Source organism: Plecotus auritus (genome assembly GCF_963455305.1).
Source record: "Plecotus auritus genome assembly, chromosome: 11".
NCBI classification, from domain to species: domain Eukaryota; kingdom Metazoa; phylum Chordata; class Mammalia; order Chiroptera; family Vespertilionidae; genus Plecotus; species Plecotus auritus.
The window spans coordinates 47,330,949-47,356,845 of NC_137777.1; the positions used below are offsets into that span (position 1 = coordinate 47,330,949).

The 25,897-nt window shown below is 47.5% G+C and overlaps 1 protein-coding gene across 10 annotated transcripts in view; it reads right to left on the reverse strand.

Moving 5' to 3' along the window:
- The window catches only part of MTSS1 (MTSS I-BAR domain containing 1), a 145,699-nt gene that overhangs the window by 112,596 nt on the left and 7,206 nt on the right, over positions 1–25,897 (reverse strand). For all 10 annotated transcript variants that reach the window (XM_080646891.1, XM_080646887.1, XM_080646890.1 and 7 more), the window contains 2 exons: positions 8,947–9,008; positions 5,284–5,357 (listed from right to left, as the gene is read on the reverse strand). In XM_080646891.1, coding sequence (XP_080503017.1) covers positions 5,284–5,357; positions 8,947–9,008 — 136 coding nt within the window. The remainder of the gene's footprint in view (positions 1–5,283; positions 5,358–8,946; positions 9,009–25,897) is intronic.

Consider the following 25,897-nt stretch of genomic DNA (forward strand, 5'->3'; position numbering starts at 1 on the left):
AAGATGCTTGTGAGAGGCCTTATCCTCCTGGGACGCTTGGATAAATCTGAGATTTCTGGGCCCCCTGCCCCACTCCACCCCCGCAAATAATCAGATTCCATAGGTATGAGGCAGGGCCCTGAAATCTGTACTTTAAAACAAACTTCTTGAGGAATTATCATCCACGCAGCCAGATCCAAAGACCATAGCATTTAACAAAATCTATACTAAAAGCATGTACCATGTTTTTAAAGACCAAGACTGCTTTATCCAACATGAGCCATAGGGATTTTCTTCTCCGATGCACAGAACCTTGGCAATCCAGGCTCATGGATTAAAGCCCATGCCTGGACCTCAATGGCCGTTTTAAAAGTTCCAGCTCCCACCGCCCTCCTCATGCACATGGCTGAGAGGGAGCCTCTTTCGAGCTCAGGTCACCCCAAATGCCCATGTGTAGTTCCCATTCTTCCCTTCTAACCAACCCTCTCCCCTCCCTTATTCTCTGCCTCACTTTGCTTCCTCCACTCCCTTTGTCTCCAGAGCAGACTCTGAAGTTAATATAGAAAATTCAGACTGCCCGAATTCCTTCACATTTTATGGATTTAACAGGGCCAAATCAAGATTTAAAGTGGCAGAATACTAGAGCCCCGTGTCCTGGGAAAACCCCAGTTACAGGTGGGAAAATGGGAGCCCAGAGAAGTGAAATGAAATTACCTGGAGTCACACAGCCAGAAGACAAACACTGACATCCCTGCTCCCAAGCTAGATGTTACTCCAAGGGGAAACATCGATTGTTTTTTAAAATCCATTCAGGAGCAGTAACTTTTAAGCAAATAATAAACCTACACTAAATCCAGGAGCTGCTTACATAAGGAATCATAATTGAATGGTTAAATTCCAGGCTCTGGGCCAGCCTCCAGCTTCACCATTTACTAGCCACACGACCTTGGCCAGTGTATGTAAACTCTCTTTGCCTCGATTTCACCACCTAAAATGAAGATCATGAGCACCCACCTCACGGGGCTGTTAAAATAAAAAGACTCGATACATGTAAAACACATAGGACAGAGCCCAGCCCGTGTTGCGTATTCAATAGGTTCGCCATCGCTCTCAAGATTCAAACCACCGCCCATTTTTTCAAGTGACACATAAAGGCTTTGGGACGTTAAAGATGACCTAGTCTGCTGGAGATCCATTTCTTTCCTTCTTATGATCTTAAACCCCTTACTGTGGGTTTGGTGCATCATCATCTAAACATCCCCGAGACGGTCCATCAAAGCTTTAAAGTAATTACAGAGGCACAAAGAGGCAGCCAAAACTGCAAGTCACACAACATCACGCTCTTCAACGGCCCTCGCTGACCTCAGCAGTGACGCCACGGCCACGAAGGGCCAGCGCTGAGTAAGACAGAGCGTTTCATCGCTCAACATGCCTGCCGTCCACAGACGGGGAGAGCCGGGCCTGGTGTGCGAGGGCACGTGCTCACGGGTGTGGGGATGCTGGTCCCAGAAACGGGCCACCTCTGCTGTAGAGGGCTGAGAAGCCTCCCCCCACTTAGTTCACTGTCTGTTTTGCCTTTTTAAAGTAACACAGACAACTGCACGCCAGTCTGTTCAAACATTTCTCAACTCCCACAACAGCCCGCGTGCTGGCCCCTCATGGACGAGGAGATGGTGACGCTGCCCCAAAAGTCCTAAGTATACCGAAGGCCCAGCCACCAATTCTTCGTGGCCGATAACACAGAAAAGGGTGCACTTCCATATTAAACACAAGTTGCAAAATCAATAAAATGTGAAACTGTACCGTCTTATGCAGCTAATAAATGCCCACGTCCCGTTATAGTTTAATTATTAACCTAAATACACACATCGTAAGAGCATCTTGTACTATTTTTTAAAAAAAAAATAGAACAAAACAGAGTTCAGACGTATTTCCACATCCTATTTAACAAGTTACATAGAGATTAGAATGATTTTGCTCTTACAGGGACTAGCTTTAAAATTTGTTCCTAAATAAATTGTATTCACAGCTAGTGTAAAATATTTGCAAAATATTTCAGAGCTGTTTCCTTTGGTAAACAATATGAAATACTAATGTTTGGAAACCAGAGATCTGCTAGCTTGAAATTCTGGACAGACGTTTGCCCAACATGAGATGCACTTAAGAATAACTGCTGTTCCCTGTCACCTCCAGCAAGAAAGATTCAAAAAAGACATTTATGGCCCTGGCCAGCTGCTCAGTGGTAAGAGCACAGGCCCACACACAACGAAGGGTATTGGGCTGGATTCCCCGTCAAGGGCATGTGACCTCGGTTGCTGGGGATGGTGCAGAGGCAACCAATCGACGTGTCTCTATCACACTGATGTTTCTCTCCCTCTCTCTCTCTCCCCTGTCTCCGCCCTCCCCTCCATTCTCTCTAAAAAAAAGTCAATGGAAAAAATACTCTTGGGTGAGGATAAAAAGAAAAAGACAGTTCCAGGCTCTAAGCAAAACACTGGACTTTCTGGAGAGGGTAGATATCAAACTGCAAACTGTCGAGTTACAGCCTGTCATGACCTTAAGCCCAACTATGTATTTACTGCTGACCAAAGCAGCTGGAAGCATTTCTACGGGTTCATCGTTTCCGTGGTGATGCATACGTCATTAAAAATAGATTACACACAGATCTCCAAAAGGATGCAAACATGGGCACTAATTGCAGCATAGCTTATAATAACAAATACATGGAGATAACCTAAATATCCCTCAATAGAAGAGTGATTACACTGTGCTACGTCCGGACAGTGAAATTCCATCTGACCACTAGAAAGAACATGGTCAAGCTACAGGTACTGACTAGAAAGATCACAACCCTATACTGTGGAGGAAAAGCACAGGGATAATGTTCCTTATGAGCTACCTTTGGAAAAAGATCACACGTACTTTATTTCATATATCATTCTACATATTACCCTGCAACTAGCTTTTTTCCCTCCCAGATGTGTTTACGTATGCAAAGAGGTCTGTATGTAACACTAAATCCAGTCCCAGCCAAGGGTACTGGGAGAGTGGGTTTAATTTTCTATATTTTGTTACATAAGTTTTTTTTTAAACTCAAGAGCATATTCTATATTTTTCAATTTTCAGTAAACTTTAACTTCATAGAAATCACTTCTGATGCTTACTGAACATACAAGAAGTGCGTGTGTTCAAGTTTCTCTCTTATCATCTCCATAAAATATATTTCTATCCACCAGACACTTTTTAGGTCACGCGAGAGTCCTCACCCTCCCACATGCCACAGAAAGTTATCCTCCCCCTCCCCGCCCCCCCGCAGCTCCCCTTCCCCCGGTACCCATGGCCAGATGGGGAATATTCTGGAATCGCTAAAAATGACCAGAAATCAAAGACTTTAAAAATATATCAAAGCGGAGGGAGTCTGTGCGCTGTGACGTTTTTTGTCTAATACATCACCTCTAAGTTCCTACTCTACCTCCATCACACCCGCAGAGAGGTTATTCTGGTTTCTTTTCCCACAAATAATTGCTCTGCTTTTCCTCCCTTCAACCATGAGAACTTGCAGGATCTCCTGTTCCCCACCGAGAACCCCCCGGGGGGCAGCCTCTGCAAACAGCCAGGTTCCCACTGCAGGAAATGATAGACAGTCGGGGGATGTCTCGTTCATCCTTTAGGGTCCATCCCATAATTAAACATTAAAATAAAAACTTAAGAATCACAGAGCCTTGGAAATGCAATGCCAGATATCTAAGTTCTTTAAAACAGTAAAGCAACTTTAAAAAAAAAGATACATTCTGGTGGCTATTCTAGAAAGACACCAACACAACTGACAAGTCCAGTTCCTAAACCCAGTGAGATAGAAGAAAATGCTATAAAATAGAGCCAATAGCACCAACAATGGTGAAGACTGGCTTCGATGTTCTCTTCTTCTTTATACTTATATTTCCTAGCTTCTACCATGGACACATAAACTATGTAATACTTTTTTTAAAGGGCTTAAAAAACACAGTGGTTAAGACCCATATCAAACCGGCAAATCAGACAAAGGTGCCACTGCTCTGAAGCTGCCATCACATTCTCCTAGGGAACCTTCTGAAACACTGTCGGCATCTTGGAAATGAAGAGAAATATTCCCTCCCCTGGAGACCTCCCTCATCTCCCTGAGCTGAGTCAATTACTCGCTTTTTTAATATTCCCCCAGCACGCTGTTCTACCACTGTTATCCCAGCAAACGTATTTCTACACTGAAATTCTCAATTCACGTATCGCATTTCCCCTTCAATCCCAAACTCCTCCAGGACCAGGACAGCAATGCATTGATGTGTGTGGCCCCATGACAGGGTCTGACATGTGATCAGTTTCCAGGTTTCTGGAATGAATGAGAAGTGTGCTTGCTGTGAGCCCCTGTGGTAAATGGGCGCCTGGTGAATCCCACCGGAGGTGCCCATCATGTGCACCAGAGAAGCCAAACTCTCGTGTGACTGGGAGCAACCCCAACACCCACATTTTCCAATGTCACCTTGACAATGACAAGAACAAGCATGCAGCTGTCAGTGCACGAGCAGACCCTGAAAGACACGCGTGCTTCTCTGCCTGGGAGGGAAGGAGAAGGCACGCCCCTTTGAACAGGGTTTCTCCATTAGGGCTGATGAGCTGATGTGTGTTTCTAACAATGGTGGTGGATACAGGAGTATTCGTTTTCTTCTTTATAACTCTCACATGTTCTTACGTGTCTTTTGTATGATTCAGTGGTCACTGAAACCATTAAAATATTTCCGAAGGCTTTTTTCCCTTGATTTAATATACATACTGTAAACACTATGTTCTGGAGGGTTTGGACATGAAGAAGTCATATGTGTGAGACACAAATACAAAACAATAGGACACCACTTACACAAGGGCTCCCTGTTTTATAGAACCCAGAAAAACGGTCTGCCCATCATTCTTCCTGCTTCCCATTCCCCAAGGGAATGAGGAAAACCTCAGGACAACCCTTGCGAAAAGGGAAAAATGAACTACACCCAAAGGCACAGCTCAGGGCTCTACATCCAGCCCTTCAGTAAACACATCGAGCCACCTCCTGCCTCTTTTAAAGGAAAAGTGGCTCTTTCCCTACACTTTCCATTCTTCTCTTGCGTGTTGTCCTGTGGAGAACTCTGAAACTTGTAATATGGGGAACCCCACGGCGTTGACAAAATTTTAAGTATGAGTCAGCTCAGCTCTGATGGCGCCTCCCTGAAGCCACCCCGGGGAAAGAGCCCAGGAGCCGGAGGCAGCGCCGGCGGGAGCCACCCTCCATCTGCTTACCACGTGTGTTGGTAGCCATGTCGGCCACTTTCTGAAAGGCGTCCAAGAAGGCAGCTGCTGCTACTACTGTTGTCCTAAAATACAAACAGATGACACAGGCATGAGGAATGTCATTACCGCTCAAGGGCCAAAACCTCCGCGGAGGACGGCACGTCACCCTCCAGGACAACCGAGCCGACTGGACAAGGACAACCTTTTGCTTTGTGGTCCCACTTTTTTCTTAGGAGGCATCTCCTCCTCACATTATTCGCCCCTCTGCCCAGTAACACCCAGCTGCTTCGGTGCCAGTCAATAAATGCCGGCCATTCCTTCCATCCCATTCCGCCTGGTCCTATACAATTACTACCTGGTAAATTTTCACAAAGGAGGGAAAGACAGGTGTTTCTACCGGAAAGAAAAACATTATTAAAAAAATACCAAGGGTACCAGTAAAAATTAATTTTAGAGTAGGAATCTTAGTGAGAGATCATCTAGTTTAAGTAGCTCGTTTTAGAGAAGGGAAAACGGAGAACACATCTACAACGTGGCTTTCCAACTAAGTTCAGACCAGAGCTGGGGCTAGTAGCCAGTCCCATGACTCAAAGTCCCATGCTCGTCCCACTACACGTGAAGATCCTGGCTGTGTGACTTTCCCCCTAAATCGTGATTACAGTGAAACAGATCGCTTTCCAACCTTACAAGGCTACCTCAACTGTATCTTCTGCATTCCTAACAGCTGAGAATAGGGAGAAGGTACTACGCTCATTTGCTGGCCTAGAAATAATTTTGAATTCGTCACATGCCCTTGAGCACCGTAAGATGCGCTGAGCGCTCTGCGGTCTCCTGCTTCCTGGAGCTGGGATCCGAGATGTCATTCCGTGAAGAGCAGATGGTGGATCCCCCAAACAAGCAAGCCAGCCCCAAGATTTGTACTTTAGAATCGAGCTCTAGTCTGATATAATTTCTAAGTATTTTACATACGAATCCAGTCTTTACTTAGCATGTGTATGAATGCAATGGTTGCTGAAGGAAGGAGATGAAAATAAAGATGAAAAAGGAAAGAGTTCCAAACAGAGAAATGGAAAAGAAATGGTCTTTAAATATAAGCAACAGCGGCTATGAAACAAAAGGTCCCTGGCGCTCGGCGTGGTCTCTGGGAACACCGGCACCAGTTCCATTCTGCTCAAATTTTATATAATGGATTTCAAAGAGGAAGAGAGAGATAGAAACATCAGTGATAGAGAATTATTGATCAGGGCTGCCTCCTGCACACCCCACATTGAGGACCAAGCCCACAATCCAGGCATGTGCCCTGACCAGGGATCAAACTGTGACCTCCTGGTTCATAGGTTGACACTCAACCACTGAGCCATGCCAACCAGGCTCTGCTCAAATTTTTTAAAAAATGACATACAAAAATCCCACTTCGAAGCGCATTTTTAAAAGATCTGACATTCAATGCAAACCCTGGAAAAGTTAGCTTTCTCAAACATCCTGGGATTTATAAATAGCTCATTCTGACGCACAATTAATATCTGACACAGTGGCTGGATTTATTCTCATTCGAGTCCATGCCGATCATCCAAATTTAATGAGCCCGCTGTAGGGGTGCCTTGCGCATCACCCATCACCAGGGCTCCACGGAAAATGAGGCGGCCAAGTGTGATGAATTCCGAGCTTTAACCACGGCTCCCAATGAGTCAGAGTTCAGTATCTGCTGTTGTCTCGAGACCTCTCAGGCCTCTTGGATCGGACAGGACAAACACGCAACCCCGGGCGGCAGGAAGGAGTGATTCTTGGGTTTCATGCTCCCAGGCCTACTTGCCTCTTCCAGTCTTCTCTTCATCCTTTCTCAAACACAGACAACACCACCATGTGCGCGAGGCCCCTGTCGGGCCCTCAGCCGGTGCCAGGGGTTTGACAAAATGCAGAAATGGTCCCTGCTCTCAGGAGGCCTAAGTGTTGTCAAAAAATACAAAATGTACTTTGTACCAGTGGCGGTAAGATAAGATTGCTCTAAGTCTTACTTGGTATGTTGAATCAGTTAATTACTTGAAGCTTCGGCTTCCTCATTGGTAAAAAGGAAACGGAATCTTTTCCATGGTCCATCTTGAAAGCTTGCCAGACAATTAAATGAGGCCAGATAAGAAAAAGTGTGTGTGTGTGGTAGGGCGTGGGGGGCGGGGGAGAGGTTAACGTAAGTGTTTTATTGTTTTACTACAGAACACCTCCAGGATGGAGGCTAACCTATTTGAAATAAATGGTAACAGTGGCAGAGGAGGGGGGTGGGCTGCAGATGTAAGTGATGAACAACAGGAAGGGCCCTGCATTCTGAGCAGAGGAGTATAAAGTAACGAAGTTCTTAAGCAAAGAAATGTGAAAGCACTTGACAACTAGAGAAGGAGCCGTACTCCAGGGCCCACTGTCCGCCCGGAGGCCCACTCACGGCTCTGGAAACCCAGGTTCATGGGCGGAAACCCCAGGCAGGAAGGTGCAGGAATGAAGAGAAAAAATCCACCTCTCCCGAGTTCCTCTCTCCTGATCTCCAGGGAGCCATGCCATGTCCTGCCCTGTGGCCAAAGCTCTGGGCAGTAACCCCTGGGGTCCACAGGCAAAGGCCCACGAGCATCATGCCATCCTTCTGCCCTCTATCATATGCATAGCTTTAGATAAAAACAAAATCAAACAAAACAAAACAAAAAAAAACTACCTGCTTTGTTCTCTGGAAAACCATCCTCATACATCCAAACCAACCTATGTCATCCCCATATGCCCTGAACGAGGGCCATGAAACTGATTGCTTTTTGAAGGTCCCATCCCTCATGGAGCACCAGCAAAGTGCAAAAATAACCCTTCTTCCCAACTGATTTATGGGCATATAGTTTTAGCAAGAAGATGTTGATATACTTCCTATTTCTTATCAGATGATATATGAACAAGCACAAGATGAAGCAATAAGAATAGCCCCTTGGAGCATTATCAGCACTAAATCTTATGGTTTTTTAAAGCAGCTTTACTGAGGCATAATTTGTATACCATAAAAATTCACCCCCTTTAGGTACACGACTCAATGATTTTTGAGTAAATTTAGAGTTATGAAACCACCAAAAGCAATCCAATTTTAGGAACATTTTCATCACCCCCCAAAAAATCCCTCATGTCCATTTGTAATCAGCCTTCTTCTCCATTCCTGGCCCCAGGCAACCACCACTCTACATCAGTGTCTACACATTTGCTTTTTCTAGACATTTCATGTAAATGGGATTCTATAATGGACAAGACTGAGTTTTAAACTCGTTATACGAGTAGGCAGTAAGCAGAATGGACTCTGGAGCCCAACTCCATAAGTTCAAATCCCTGTCATTTACTAGCTGTGTGACTTCGGATAAGTTATTCAGCTTATCCATGACTCAGTTTCCTCATCAGGACAATGGGGGTAACAGCTGTGCTTAGCTCTTGGGGTTTTAAGATTTAATTAAGTTAGCATATGCTTGGCACATAGTGAGTGCTCTATAAAGGCTGCCCATTATTACTTTACATATAGTACCCCATTTAACTCTCAAAATTCCTGTGGAGGAGGCAGAGCAGATAAGTTTAATTTTGTAGGTGCATGCTGGGGCCATCCCATTCCATCCTTGTGTAAGGACACTGCCATCTTCCTGGGGAAGACCTGCTTCTACTTACCGAAGCTGGGACTGCAGTTTCCCCGCTTTGTTTATGAAATCTTCCCAAACGGGGTAGCTCCCCTGCAACAGAACAAAGCCATCCATCAGAAAGTCACGCTGTGACAGGCATTTGATTCAGACAATAACACAACCCCCAATTCCGATTACACAGGAGCAATCTGTGTATGCTCTCTTCCTTTGCAGTCTGGCCTATTACCCAGGTGATAGATAAACGTATTGGCCCAGGAAAGGGTTTAGAATGTGCTCAGTCCTGTAATCGAGTCAACACCACAGACACCAGCTGGAACAAGTTGGGCAGAATCTAATACATACAGTGATGCATCACTTTTTGAGGCAATAGATGGTGGATCCAAATTCAAGATGTGCAGGATATTCAAGGCTCTACCTAATTCTGCATATCCTGGGAATGTACTTCCTGGGAAAGCCTCCTTTTTTCTCCACCTGATCACGGCCCTGGCTGTTCTCCCTCTTATTCCAATGGTAGGGAGGAGGGAACCAGAGGGACTGGGGCTCCTCCCGGGACAGGTGCCCATTAGGAAGCATTATCAGAATCTCAAGGTTGGGAAGTTAACATAAATACAGTATAGCTGCTCCACTGATGGCTTGAACCTAGCGTCTAAGTACAACAGGTGGCCCCCAACACACGTCAACCATCACCCTCCCATGGCAGCCTATATCTCCTACCCCGTCTTATATATCCATGCAGCCCTAAGTCTATCCTGGGCAACTTCACAGTTAAGTTTAATGTTTGTCTACCCAATATTAAAATGGACTATTTCTGGGAGCTAAGATTTGGACCAATGGGTTTCTTTCTTGGTCATACTTTCCTCTCTGGCTATAGTTTGGATTTCGTTTGTTTGTTTTTTTAATAAGGTCATGTATCATTTTTACAAAGACAGTAAAAGTCATTACATAAAAAAATTTAAGATCAAATTAGAGCTTCTGGCAACGACACCACCATGAATTTACAATCCATCCAAACCCTAAAGTCTCTTGCTCACAAGCTTCCACATGGAAGTCTTTTCAAAGAACTGAGGATAACCAGCACATTCACCCATAGCTTTCCTTCTTTCAGGCCCCCTCCCTGCCCCCATCAAGTTCAATTCCATCTCTACCTGAGACCCTGCTTCACATCCCCACAGCATCCTGGGAAAACATCATGTCTCCCTACTATTCTTTTTTTTTGTTTTTATTTTATTTTTTTGTATTGATCTTTAGAGAGAGAGGAAGAGAGAGGGAAAGAAAGAGAAGCATTGATGTGAAAGTGAAACATCCATCAGCTGCCTCCTGCACGCCCCCTACCGGGAATCGAGCGGCAACCGAGCCTGCAACCCCAGCATGTGTCCTGACCCAGAATCCAACTGGCAACCTTTTGGTGCAAGGAACGATACCCAACCAACTGAGCCACACCAGCCAGGGCTCCCCACTCTTTTTCTAAGCAAGTACTCAGACATGAACTCAAACCTGCAGGTACAATTCTGCCAGGGCAAAACCAGAGCGGGATCTGACACCTCCCTGCACCTGCACATGACATTTATATTAAGATCAGTAGCCAACCAACCAACAGGCGATGCAAAACAAACCCAGAGAAGCGGAAACCATGGTTACAGAAGTGTTGTTTGGCATTGAATCATTTAAATATAGAACTAAGACTAAACACCTGGGGGTGTTTGGTTGCAGGACGGAATATAAATGCTATGTTAAAAACATCACAGGCCACCTCTTGATTTTGTTGTCAAGGGCAGGAGGGAGAAACTATACAATGAAGTAAATCATCTCATCTTTCAATACAGAGGCCCAATCAAAATAATGTGAAGCTGCAATTTAGCTAAAACTTAATAATTTCACCTTCCTAATGGTTTTAATAGTCTTTTTCTTACCCTTACAGCAGTTTCTCAACCTTGCCACTAATGACATTTTGGGCCAGATAATTTCTTTTTTAAGGGCCTGTCCTGTGCATCATAGGGTGTTTAGCAGCATCCTTGACCTGTACTCACTAGATGCCAGTAGCATTCACAGATACCGCCGGCTGTGACAACCAAAACGTGTCCAGACGATGCCAGATGTTCTCTCAGGGGCAAAATCATCCCTGGTTAAGAACCACCGCGTTAGAGAAATGATATCTGAGAAACTTATTTCTTTTGGTGCAGAAACAATTCTCTGGAGTTTAGCAATTTTTTTGGTATTACTTCAGTTTCAATTTTTCTGTTAAATGAAAGTGAAATTAAATATATCTTTATTTTGAAAATATCATGCAGAGCATGAAACACCTTGTTATAAAAGTGCCATGTATTCTTTTCTCTAGTAATCAAGTCTGTCTGAAAACATGCAGGCACACATCTGGAAAATTATCTACCAAAGAGTAAAATGGACTGTTTCTGGGAGTTAAGATTTGGACCAATGGAATGCTTTCTTGTTTGTACTTTCCTCTCTGTCCATAGTTGTTGTTGTTGTTAATAAGCTCATGTATCATTTTTATTGTGGAAAAATTCAATGACCCACTTACCATATTTACTATTTTCTGATCAAGTCCAGGTATGAACACCCCTTCTACACCTACATCCAAATAAGGAAAGAGTGGAGGGCCAAGATCAGAGTCCACTGGCTGGCCAGTAGAGATCTCTGTCCAGACGGGCATCAGTGAGCATCCTTAAGAGTGCAAGAGTTCAATGAACCAATTACAGCCATTCTCTCTCTTTCTGACCCACAAGGCAGTATAAGAAGCTTTCTGAAAAGCCCATGTTCAGACCCATTGACCACCAACTTCTAGCCAAAGTTACCATCCCCTCTCATCTACACAAACAAGGAAATGAGAGCTACTTCTTCCTCTCCCCAGCACCAACCACTCCCATCCAGGGAAGCCCCTGACGAAGGTCACTGAGATGAACCAGTGGCAAGAAGCCTGAGCAGGAAGCATCGAGCCCTGAGTTCCAGCCAGGATCCTGCCAGTAAATGACTGGATAAAGTCACTTCACCCTCTCGGGGCCTGTTCCTTCTAATGATAAATAGTAATAAAAACAATTCCATCACCATCACTGAACATTGAAAGAATGTAGGGAAGAAATAAAGAACCCAATGCAGGAGTTCAGTCTCCTGGACTGAATCTTCACTCTCCCATTTGCAATGTGGGCAAGTCCGTCGCTGGAGCTCTGCATAGGGACAGTCACTGCTTCCCTGGGCTGGTGTGAGGAATGAATGAGGTCAGACATGAACCTGCTCAGTAAGTGTTCAATACACAGTTGAGAGGATTGATGCAAGCATTTCTCAGGCTGTCGGGAGAGAAGTCATAAACTCTCTAAGTCAGACCGTCCATCCAGGCGGAAATCCCTCATTCTCCGTCCTCAGTACAGAACCAACGGTACACGGGTACACGGTGCTTCGCACTCTGAGTTCACCACGGACACAGCAGAGACAGGCCAAGGCGGCTGTGCAGTGTCAGAGTCTCTGCCACTCCTAAGTAAATGGTGGGTAGAGTACTCCAATGCGAGATGAACGCTCCTGAAAATGACTGCTCAAACCACTTCAAAAGCTACTTACCTGCCCCCACTTGGAGCCTCATTTCAGTCTTTACCAAATTAGCAACCGAAGGAGGGTCCCCTCTCTCGTCAAGGGGTGCAGCACGCCGCTCTCGCCCACGCACACCCACTCAGCCCGAGAAGCCTGCCAAGAGCAGCTCTCTCCCGTCTTAATGATATCTGAAGTCTTCCAAAGCGTCAGGCCCACCTCTTTCAGGCAGCCTGTGATTTAATGGGTTCTAAAAAAAAATGAATTTCTAAGAACACAAGACAAAAACCTCCTTGTGTAAGAAAAAAAATTTTAAGTGTGTAAATGTTATTAACACTTAAAGGCAAGTTGATTTGGGTTGCTCCATATTTTTTTTTTCAAGTTTCTTTCAAAGTTTCTACCCACCTGAAAGTAGTTTTACTACAAAAACCCAGAAGTGTGGAGAGAGGAGGGAGAAAGGACTTGGAGAAAAGGTCACAGGGCAAAGCCAGGGGTTGTTCTAGACTCCCAGCCTTAGTAAAGGAAAGCACACTCAAATTTCAAAGGAAATTTGCAGGTAGAGACACAGTATGCCCTGAGGACCCTGTTAGTAGGCAATTCCAATACAGTCCTTCATCTCTCCATCTGCTCCCCACCCGCCAAGAAGTCCCGCAAGTCCTCTCCTGAGGCCACGTTTCTGCCTGGGATCGCAGCTGAGGAACTCTCTAGGAAGGCTTCCCAGAGCTGTGGCAGTCTCGACACAGACCCCACTGCGGGGTTCACTAGAGCACACACCAAGGTTTCCACACTTTTCAGACAGCATGGAGGGGCCTGGAGAGTATCATGCGAAGTGAAATAGGTCAGTCAGAGAAAGACGAGTATCACACGATCTCACTCATATGTGGAATCTAATTAATAAAATAAACTGATGAACGGAGCGGATCCAGAGACAAGGAAGCATGGAACACAGTGCGGAATCTCGGAGGGAAGCGGGGAGGGGATAGCTTATGAACCAAAGACCTTGTGTTGCATCTATCTATGCATCACCCATGGACACAGACAATAGGGTGGTGAGGCCTGGGGTGGGGACGGGGGTGGGCTGGAAGGGTCAGTGGGGAAAGAGGGGGCATATGTAATACTTTCAACAATAAAGATGTTTGTTAAAAATATTTTTTTAAAAATTACACTGTATATATTTAACATATAAAATAAAGGTTTCCTAACTTTCCAGACAGACCCAAATAAAAATAATAATAATAAAAACGAGACTCTCACTGAGCACCCGGCTTCTGCCAAGTCCAAAGCCACAGGCAAAGGGAAGAAAGACTCCCCTCCCCGGGGACCACTGCATTGCTTTGCAGGTTTGTTGGACAGAGAGCTCAGGTCACACTGGACTGCGCGAGAAAGGAAAAGCCCCCTATTACAGAAACAGGAAGAGAAAGCGGGTTTGTTTACAAACATGGAGAGGACTCACTTAATGAGCTGCATGACTGTCCCATGTCCTACGAGGAACGAGAGATGGGCTTCCCTGAAGACAGGCCCTAACTCACAACCCTGCAGCCACGAAGGGCGCTATGCTTCCCTCACCACGTACACCACCCCCGATGGCTGTGCTGTCTCCTAACCTCCACGGGGACTCAACAGTCCCGGGAGCTGCTCCTCAGCTGTCACCACCCAGCTCAGATGTCACCCCTTCCAGGCGCTCTCAGATGCACCTGCTTCTCCCACATCACACAGTCGTCCATCTATGAGCCTGAGTCTCCCCACTGAACTGTGGACTCGAGGACTGAGAAAGGGAGGAAGGAAAAGCATTTCCAGTAAGATGGACAGCAGGCAGGCAGAGAGGGTCTGAGCAAGAGGGTCCAATGAAGTCCAGAGAGGATCCAGGAAGAGGGACGATGGGGAGGCAGGAAGGACCCAAGCGGGCTCTGCCCCGAGGACATTGCAGTGGAGCAGCTGTGCTGGGGAGAAGCAGGAGATGGGCGGCGTGCACAAGGGGACCATGAGCAGCCTTCAAGGGCAAGGCCCAGACTTAACACCAATTGGACAGCAGAGGAAGGCTAGGCGGGGCCTTCATTCAGATGGCAAGTGACAGAACTCCCCAAACCAGCCAGGTGACAAGAGGAGCTGGCTGAGGGGTCCCACACCTGACAGCAACCTGGTGCCTTAGGCAGCGGGGAGGAGAACGAAGTCATTGTTTCACTTCTGAGGAGAAAGGCCTAACTTTCAACTCCCCGAGAGTTTGGTGGCCACCTAAATAAATATGTGAGTTGGCTTCCCCCGCCCCACCCTCAAGGTTGAGCGGTGGCACAGCCCTGCGTCTTTCTCCTGTCCCTCCTGGAGGCTGAGCAGGCCCCTGGCCTTCTGCAGGGCACAGGACTCAGCCAGTGGCCACTCTGGCGTGGGTGCTGTTCTGCTTTGTTTTGTATCAAACAGAAGCCCAGGATGGCCTCCCACACGCGGAGCAGAAGAATAAACTGTGTTAACTCATCGGCAGGGCTGGTTAACATGGGCCATAAATAATGCACGAGCTGCCTCTCCCAGCCAGCCCAGCCCAGCCCGCGGTGACAGCGGGACTTCAGAGGACAGCCGAGGGAATCAGACACCACACAGCCACACGGGGAACGTGGACGGGCCGGGAGCGTGGTGGGGAAGGGGCGGTTTCAGAGGCGTCAGAGAGTTGGAGGAGACTCTTAGGAAGAAGAAGGACTGGGCTTCGCCGAGAATAAAATAGGGACCAGAGGGCACAGCCTATAAACAGGCACAGGCTATAGAGAATCGGGTTCCAGCTCAAAGACCTCTGTCCGGTCCACAGGTTCCGGACAAAGGCTGGCTCCCCAGTAGTTATGGCTGATGAGAATTCACATCATGGGTATGCGACTGGACAGGTAACCTCTCAAGCTCCTCTTTCCACCTTGACAAGCATCCCTGTCGCCATCATCACTGAGCAGCACCATTTTCTGAACGGTTGCTAGGTGTCAGGTACTTCTATCAACATTTCTCAAACCTGGGGATCTTGCAAAAACGCAGGTTCTCATTGCTGGGGTTGAGGTGGGGCCCGGATGTTGCGTGTTTAATGGGAGTGACGCCGTGGTCCCCAGACCACACTCTGAGAAGCACAGCTGGATAGATACTCTTATTACAGGCTGACTGCTCCATGAGGCAAGGACTACTATTATTTCACAGCCAAGGAAACGGAGGACCAGAAAGGTCTAATCTGAAATTTGATCGCAGATCTGACCAACTCTGTGGGCCAAGTGCTACCCTGATTCTGGGAAATGCAAGCAGCCAGATGAGCAGCCCCTGCCTCCGGGTGCAGCCTCAGGGCCACAGAAAACCAGCCAGCAGGCAGGCCGGGTCCTGCTTCCCACTGGGGTCCTGTAGGAGCCTAGACAGAGTCAAGTGTGTGTGTGTTGGGGCGGGGGGGGGAGGTCCCTAAACACACACCCCCAGTTACAGTGGCAATGCCCTGAGGGAGCTATAATATCACTCTAGAAATGGTCAGGAACCTCAACCAAGAGGAAAAGAAAACAAAAACAAAGAAAAGTCTTTGCAGAAAAAGGCCTTATAGGAACTCACTAGAAATGCTCACAGTTGCTGTCCTCAGTGCTATGATTATGGGTCATTTTATCACATCCTCGGGTTTTCTGTGGACACTGGAACCAACCTGCTTCTACCAGGAGAAGGGGCAGCGCGTCTGAGCATCTCCATGGGCTGCTGTGGCCCCCAGGTCCCTCGGTGGATCTGCGGGAACCTCATGGGGTGAGCGTGAGGAGCGCGGCCCACAGCATCACCCCACTCTTTCTTCTGGGCACACCCCTTGGTGAGCTCAGACTTTCGGGAAAGGAAGAGCTCAGCTTCAAGAGGAAGCTTCTGACCTAAACGCTACTCTGGACCCCTCGCTACTCTAAGTGCAAGGCAGGAGCACCGGCTCCAGAGTGGGTGAGTAGGATGAAGGACGGCCCGTGCATGCCTGTCACAGCTTTGTCCCCAAAACCACCCTTCCCCACCCCGTCCTGCGAGAGGAAGGACTCCCAGGATCCTCAGATGAAAGGCACTGGGTAAGCCCATCCATCATAGAAACCATCCCTGATTGGAGCTTGCCTAATCCACTAATTATCCCTGTCCATCAAGTGGATGACAGCCCTGGAGATAATCAATGGTTGCTTCCTTGCACGCCCACCCTCCCCCACTTGCCCAAGCTCACCAGCAGTAACAAGCCTGTGAAAAAGAAGACTGAACCACAAAAGGTGCTCCCTCCACCCATCCTTCCTTCCAACTGCCCCATTTGTAACCATAACACCCTAATTAAGTCAAGGACATCCTTCCTCCTGTGTTAGGAGGTTCCAGGCCCAGAATCCCCATGGGAAGTCTTCACTTGCAATAAAAAAATAAAAAAGAACAAATATGTCAACCGCATCTTCAAAGTAGTAGTTATTTTTAAAGTTTTCTACCAAGGATCATTCCCTTTGTCTACCCCCAGTCTTCCAATAAAAGAGCCGCTAGCCACATGGACTTATATAAACTGGAATTAATGACAATGAAATAAAATTAAACATTCAGTACCTCACGCAAGTGCTCAATAGCCACATGTGGCCAGTGGCTCAGTCTACTGGACGGTGCAAGTACAGAACATTCCCACCCTCGCAGAAAAGCCTTTGTCGACAGCGCCAGCCCTGATGCAGCGAAGTTGCCTGGGCACCTCTGGGGTGTTGTGGCTGCGACGAGGTTTCTGGTTCTATCTTTCAACTTTTGCAAAACTGGGGTGTGTGCCATGGTCGACATTTCTTAAAAAATGGAATCCCTCTCCTTTTCCATTCTCCGAATTCCTCTTCCCCCTCCCGCCCCCACCTCCATTTTTACTGCCATGATATGTCCTCTATTATTTCAGATAGTCGTCCGGAGCCACTGAGGAGTTCAAATGTATTTCATGGTCATCATTAAGCACACCGTCTTACTTTACACAGACCTGCGGGGGCCAACAGGCGTTCCCTGCAACCCTGGGAGAGCAGACAGCAGAACGGGCATTCAACGCATCGCATCCCTCTTCCCTGGGGAGCTAAGGCATGGAGGGCTTACATCACTTCCCGAAGGTCAGGGAAGCGTTTGCCCTCACACCTAATTTGCTTCATGAACTGATTCCTAAGTTTGCCCAGTTCTTCTGAATACAAAACTGTCCCACGTTTTCCCCCCAAAACTTACTGCTCCTCCGCAGCTAGAAACCTGGGGACTCAAAATCTAAGCACCTAGCACGGGGGCTGGCTGCTCTTACCCAAGTGCCCGTAAGGACGTTTGTGTCCAGTTCGGCCTCCTCATGATAAAAAATACCTATCTACCCCCTCTAACCTTTGTCCCACTATAGAGTCCAAAGCTTCTGCTACAGTTGTTTATTCCTGTTTATACATGTCTACGAGAGATAATGAACCCAAGCAAAATACTTGGTGATGTGCATACCCCATAAAAACGTCAAGAGTTATTATCACTCCATGTTCGCATGCCTGCACTCACCCCCTTCTCCCTAGAAGCACCCTCTCTGGCTGGCCCCCACCCAACTCCAAACTGCTTCTGCCTTGTAGGAATCAGTTTAAAAAAAAAAAAAATATATATATATATATATATATATATATATATATATATATATATATATATTATTGATTTCAGAGAGAAAAGGAAAGGGAGAGGGAAAGAGTAACATCAATGATGAGAGAGAACCATTGATTGGCTGCCTCCTGCATGCCCCCCACTGGGGACCGAGCCCACAACCCAGGCATGTGCCCTGACGCAATCAAACCCTGACCTCCTGGTTCATATGTCAGTGCTCAACCACTGAGCCATGCCGGCGGGCAGTTCTTCCTGGGGGTGATCTCTCCAGCCCCCTGAGCAGTTATATAAGCAAAGCACCCAGGACCCTCGAGGAAGCCTGCATGTGCTTGGGGTTCTGTTCTTCCCAGTGAGCACCTCTGTGTTCCTCCTCTACGCACTTTGGAAGTGGAAACTCTCCCAAGGCAGCGGTGGTGTGATCAACTTGTCAAATCCACCCCGGGGAGCAATGGTGGTCCCACCCTGTGCACAATCTGTGCGCTCTGCCACCTTCCACCAAACAGAGCCTCCTCCGCACCCCGAACCCCACCTGGCTGTGGGAATGACGCCCAGGTGTGTGTGTCACTTCTCCGTCGCTGCCCTGCGCGGGGGGTCTTCCCACTGGTGTCCTTCTTGCCTGGAGAGAGGGGCCTAATGGGCAGTCACGTCCCAGAGTCTTCAAGGCCCCATGGGGTCTAGGGCTTAAACGCGTGGCTCTAGAGCAGCCGTGGGCAAACTTTTTGACTCGAGGGCCACAATGGGTTCTTAAACTGGACCGGAGGGCCGGAACAAAAGCATGGATGGAGTGTTTGTGCGAACTAATATAAATTCAAAGTAAAGGAGTGGAGGGGAGAGCAAGAGAACCGGATAGAACAGCCGGATCCAGCCCACGGGCCGTAGTTTGTCCAAGGCTGCTCTAGAGTCTGACGGCCCAACTTCAGATCTACCCCCGGGATGACCGAAGTTACCTAGTCAGCCGGGCCACCCTGTCTTCATGTATCGGTAAATGATGCCCATGGTAGTCCCTGCCTCAAAGGATGGCAACGAGAGTAAGTGAAATAATGCAAGTGCTTAGAAGGGTGACTAGCACTCAACAAATGCTGGCGATGACTGTTTTAATGAGTCAACCTACCATGCCAGCCACCCTGACTAGGACATTTAATGAGCACCTACTATGATCAGGCGACCGGCGGGGTGAAGGCCATACAGAGATAAGGGAACACTAACATGTAAGCCACCAATCCCCAAGCCTTCAGAGGGTACCAAGCCCCGAGTATAAAGTAATGGAAGGTGTGGTTGGTGCAAGCTTCAGAGAGGGGGAGTGATGCCTCCCCTAGGTCTCAAAGGATAAAAGAATTTTCCGGGCAAACAGGAAGAAGTAAGGAAGGGAGGAAGCATTCCTGCAAAAGAAACACAATTAGCAAAGAAAAGGAAATAGAGAAGGTGACGCAACATTTAGACACGAGTCACTTTATCACCTGAAACACGTTCCAGGCAGGTGTAATGTGGGGGTTGGTGGGGGTAGTGAGACGATCCCTCCTATTGGTGGGGGGAGTGAGGTGATCCCTCCTACTCACTTCATGAGCTGCAGAGGAGGCTCTTGGTGGATACCTTCTACCACCTTCTCATGGTAAAACCTCAGCACAACCTACCAGACACTCACCAGGGAATGTCTGCTAGACCTACAGATAGCTGAGCCCCACCTCAGATCTACACGGTCACATCTGCGGGAATGGGCCCAGGGATCTGCATTTTACACAGTCCCCCAGGGGACATTCACGCTCTGCTCACTAACATCACAAACAGCGAGAACTGAGAATCTTCACACTAGGTGAGATGCATGTCCTTCTGAGGCCTGGAAGCTGTAGCCTCAGCCATTTCCGTCCTAATGCTGCTCCTTGAGTTGTAATCCCTGGTGACGAGCACTCACACATGGGAATGTGAACTGATACGCGCTTTCTGAAAGGCATTTGGCAGTGGGTTCCAAACGCCTTGAAACGTCCATACCTGACTACAGCAATTAATTGAGGCCAATGTGACGTAATCATCGCCGTTTTTGGTGTCATTCCCAGCGGCCCAGGGTAGGTTCTGGGAGTGTGGAGGAAGTCCTGGTGAGTGAAATATGGCAGAGCACACCAACTGTGCCCAGTGCTGTCAGGCCATTGCTCTCCAGGGTAGATGTGACACGTTGATTACACCGCCCTGACTTAGGAGAGTTTACAATTTAAAAATAAATAGAGGTGCTCATTTAGGAGAGCAAAATCCTACCCATGTGTAGCGACAAGGATACATTCATTGCAGTGTTGCTTATAATTCATCGAAACCTGGACACAGCCTCAACACAAAGCAGCATGGACTGGCTCCCACCTCAGGGCCTTCGCACATGCTCTTCCCTAGCCTGGAGCATTCTTCCTCTGATATCTAATACTTCATCAGCTCTGCTCACAGGTCACCTCCTCTGGGAGGCCTTCCCTGACCACCCTTATTCAAAAACAACGACACTGCCCCTGCTTTATTTTTCCCCAATGCACATAATCTTCCCGATCTATGAGAAGTGACTGATTTACTCAGTTTGTCTGTCCCCACTCCACTGGAATGTAAGTTCCAGGAGGGCAGGGCTTTCTGTCCCTTTTATCTATTGCTGTATCCCTAGCACTTAACAGAAAACCTGACACACAGTGGGCCCTCAAATAGAAGTCGACTAACTGAATGGACTACAGACCTACCAAACAATGCAAGGCCACGCAGCCACTAGAACTGCCGTGGCTTATGATGACACGCATAGAAAGGCAGTATAGTGAGAAGCTAAGAGAAAAGAGAAATTTCGGGCGCAGCAGAGGCCGCACCAGCCTTCCTCTAAAATGTGTGCCCGTAACCCACTTTGCGACCCAGTGGCTACGGGTGACTTTGATTTTTCACTGAACTGAAGTTTCTCAGTTTGTCTTCCATTAACTTCATATATCTTGCATAATCTTTGAGAAGTAATCCCTCATGAAATGCTCTCAAAACATTTGCTAATTTATTTTTAGGAAAAAGCTTCCTCCTGGGTGACTTAATTAGGGTGTCCCTAATTAAGGCCAGGCCGACATCAAAGAGGACAGGTTCCAGGGGACCCCTGCCCAGGTCTACTTCTGGTTGCAAGATGGCTTCAGTCCCTCCAGGCGCGGCCCCACCTCCAAGTGCTCAGATGCCAAAGGCTTGGCCATCAGCTAGCTACTCCTGGCTCTGCTCCCCGCTACTTGCTTCCTATTGGGGTGCCTCATCCAATTATTCAGGCGCAGATCACATCCTGCTGGAGAGCTGGCTTTGAAGGTTCAGTAAACAATCACTTCAAAACAAAGAGTGACCATTAAACCAAACTCAAAGACTTCCTTAATGGCCGCTGCTCAGCTGCAGGAGCCAGGCTCTCTTGTGCAACTGAGTGAGGTCTGTCTCCCTGGGAACTAATCTCAAGGCAGGTCAGCCTCCTACTGCAAATACCCCCCTTCCTGTTTAGCACTCGGCCATGTGTGTGCACAGCCGGTTACTGGGGTGACCCTGATGGGAGGGGGTTTCTCCTGCAAAACAAACACGTGTCATGTGGTTGTCACCTTAGACAGCCAAGCCCTTGGGTCTCACACTCCGCCCACCCCCACAGACTTCCCTCTGCTGACAAGTTAGAGACACTGGCCAGGTGAGTCAATGGCCCAACAATTTCATGCCATTGGATGGATCAAACTCTTTAAGCAGAGTGAGGCCCCTGGAGCTTCTTGAAGCAGCTCAGAGAAGAGCCTAGATTTTTATGCTTTATCTGGCTCATCCTGACTCCTAAAGGTACAGATAGAATAGTCATCAAAAGATCCATGAAATACACCCATTACAGAATCTGAAAATGAAATCCTAAAATAAGATGCTGTAAGAGACAGTGCAGCCTGGTGGATAGCACAGACTGGAGTTGGACTACCTAGGTTCAAATCCCAGCTGCGCCGCTTACTAGTTTGATAAAGTGAGCAAATGGCTTAACCTCTCTGCGCCTGTTTCCTCATCTGTGAAATGGTAAGCAAGCAGGAACTGCCTCACTGGGTTGTTGGATTAAAGGTTTTTACTTGGAAAGCACCAGAATATGCCTGGTTGTGCCACGTGAATGCTTTTGGGATATGGGAGATGAAACTCAGCTCTCAGCTTGAGTGTCCCCTGTACCAAAAGCCTCCCCTGACCCTGTCCCCCGATCCAAATGAGAATCAGAGCCCCTCCCCAGGACTCCACACTGACATCTGCCGTGGTGCTGATCACGCTGATTGCTAATTCCTTATGTGTTCCCCTCCTAGACTAAACAGCTTTAGGTAAGGACGGCGTGTCGTGTCCAGAGTTGCACCTCCACCCAGCGGTGCCGGGCACACCGCAGGCACGTCATCCATTTGTTGAATACGTGTAATGTGTTCCCTCCAACGATTCATTTGCTTAAAAAACGTTTCACTCCTGTCTCTACTGCGTTGTAAAGGGGGGACACAGGTTTCTTGTATTTGCTGAACACCTGAGTGCGGCTTTCAGCAGGGTTTACCAGGGTAGGTCAGACACACAGAGCAGTTTACTTAGCAATTATTCCACGCTAAGCCCTTTACACAGACTTTCTCATTTATTTCTCAACAACTTTAAGAGGGAAGTTATTATCCGCACATTTCACAGATAGGAAAATCCAGGCTCAGGCAGGCTGAGTAACTTGCCCAGAGTCATAGAAGTGGCAGAGCCAGACATTAAAGGCCAAGGGCAACCACTACAGGTGGAATGCCATGACAACACGGTAGAATCGCCGTAGAATGTGGAAAGTCCCTGAGGGTATCTCATCTGACCTGGTGGAAAGAAGAGGGACCAGAAATTATGCACCTTTCTGGTGAGGCCTTGAAAGATGAGAAAGATTTCATTAGGCAACAAGGGCAGAAAGGGTCCTCCAAGCTCTGTTTGAGCAAACGGGATGTGATCAAGGAAGCCAGGGAACCCAGGATGGAGAGCACTGGGCACGGAGCAGGCCACTCAGGGGGGCTGAATCCCAGGGTTCCCTGAATGCCAGGCTAAGGCAGGGGGCCACAGTAGGCAGGCCGGCAGTTGGGAAGAACCCAAATGTGGCCAACTCTTGGGAAGGACAGAAGCTTCAGTAGGAATTTGCTTCTACAGGGCAGGCTAGAGGCAAACAAGGCCACTGTTCCTGGTGGTCACTCCAGAAAAGGAAGATTCAAATATGGAGACAGAAAACGCTGGTCTTTACAAGCAACTCCTCCCTCTCTCTCTCTCTCTCCTTATCCTGGTGTAAACACCTCTTTTTTAAAAAAATGTTTTTAAACATTAAATGCCCTGGGGACCTCAGCCAGGCACCCAGTCTTCCTCTCCCTCCCTTTATATACTGACACTGGGATTGCAAATACAGAGATGCAAATAGGAGGCCTGGCTGAGCCAGATGAGGTTATAATGAACTGGGGAGTAATTTACTTAACAAGAAAAAAAAAACAAAAAACACGCAACTTCATTGCAAGCTCTAAATACAGCTGCGTAACGGGTGGGGTAACGTTTGCTCTAAGAAGTGGTGGAGATAATTACTACACTGATTTTGAGAAGTCAGAATTCTTCACGCATTCTACAAGACAGAATAATACGGGCAACGAACATTTGGGTGCCTGTACGCCAGGCACCTTATGAACCCTTTCAAAAGCATTCTCCCATTTCAGAATCCTTGCAACAAACCTAGAAGGTGGGTACTTTACCAGACACATTTTGCAAAACGGGAAAATGAGGCTCAAAGAGACTCAGTAACTTGCCCACGGGATTTAAAACCAGATCTTTGACTCCACGGTCAGCAATAGTTCTAGATTTTCTACCGGAGGGGTCGAGGGGCAATAATGTGGCCAGCAGGAAGTAGAAAGCAAGCACAATATTTTCACTTAGATGGTGTTATAGGTCCACACTGCCCAATATGGTGGTGGCCACTAGCCACATATGGCTATTTATATTTAAACAAATTAAAAGTGAATAAAATTTAAAAATCAGTTCATTGGTCGCACTTCAAGTTCTCCAATTGTCACATGTGGCTAGAGGCTACCATATATCTGGCAATTTCCATTATTGCAAAAAAATTGTATTGGACAGGACTATTACATATCAACTAATAACAGGCAAGCATTCTAAAGATGCTTTTTCTGTTATTTTTCAATTTCAATTTATTTAATGTTATTTCACAGTAAATTTATTGTTATTTTAATTTGTGATAAAATACACATACCCTGAACCGCCAGAAAGAGGAACAAGTGGGACCTAGAGCAAATGAACCTGAAACATCGCCGGAAGCAATAATGACAAATTGAGCGGTCCCACTCTGGGCACACCCTGGGAAGGGGGGAGGGCCCTTTGGAAAAGATAGTCATGCCGGGAAAACCAAGGCAGCAGCAAAAGAGGAAGACCAAGCAGGAGCTGGACTGACTCCATGACAGAAGCCCTCAGTGGGAGTCTGCAGGAGCTGGGCAGGCTGGGAGGATAGGACATCACTCAGGCATGGGGTCGCCAGGAGATGGAGCGGACTCAGCGAGAGTAATACATTCACATATAAAATGTACCATCCTGCATTGTTAAGTGTACAGTGTTAAGCACATTCACATTGTCGTACAACCATCTAAAGGTGCTTTTACTCAGATTTAGGTAAAGTTGAAAAAACCCTTTGAAGGTGATGCAATTGTGTACAGCTCAATGTTCCTCAAGCCTGGCGACACATTAGAATGACCTGGGGGTGCTTTTTATAACCCTAGTACCCAGGATGCACCCCAGGAATAGGGTCCAGGCTTCAGTGTCTTATGGCTCCCAGAATCCAGTGCACCTGTCCCTGTAATCACGCCCTTTCTACCATAAGGGGCACACCTGCCCAGAACCAGCTCCTCCAGCCAGACCCACTCCTCCAGCCCACTGAAGACTCCTGCGTGTGGGAGGTGGCAGGAAAGGGAGTCCCAGGCCAAACCCGCCGTCCGCCTCCAGGAGGCCACTGATACTGCACACGCTAATACTTTTACTGCTGGCCAAATTCTTTGAGCAAAAAAAAAGCAAATAAAAAGACACATAACTCAAAAGGCACTCAATTGATTTTTTTTCACCCACTTAAACTAGACAGGAAAAGAAAAACCACTTAGAACTATGACCAAGGCCATATGTGCCAAGAGGCGGCACAGGAAGGAGTTTTTTGGTGATCCCATCAACTTCTCCAAACACAACTCAACCCAAACTGGAGGGCTACGGGGCATAATTAAACACAGAGAGCTCCTTTACACGGAGTTCCAGGGCTGGACGCGAAATGAGTTCAAGGTAAGGCGTTCTCTTTGAGGAGCCATTTGAACTTTGGGTGAACTTACTCAATTCCTATAATTAGGAGGAGTTGTCGGGCTTGCACAGTCATCCCGCCTCAGGGACCGACGTACAAATGCGGCCCTCTGGCCCGTCATGGAGGCGCTCTGGGGACAAGGACGGGAGCCAAGGGTGACCGCTGAAGCCTGGCCCAGAGAATTCCTTCCCCTCCACACCCAGGGAAAGAAGAGGAAAGGAGAGTGCCAGGGTCTCTGCTAGGAAAGATTGCTAAGCAGAAGGAAGGAAGCCACACTATGTTGATGTGTCATAAATGAAATGATTTCCACAAAAGTGACAGCCAGATGGGAGCCGCCCACCCCAACAACCATCCTCACAGCAGCTCACTCAGCTCAAGCTCACACCTCCAGGCTGAGTCTGGGCCAGAGGCCCAGAGATCAGATCCCCTGTCTTCCCTGGGCCTCTTGTGGGACTCGGGCAGGAGAAATGCCAGCTTCTGGAAACAAATCCATAGCCCCTCTCTACCGTAGGCATGTTCTAAAGCAGCGGTCGCCAACCGGTGGTCCGCAGAC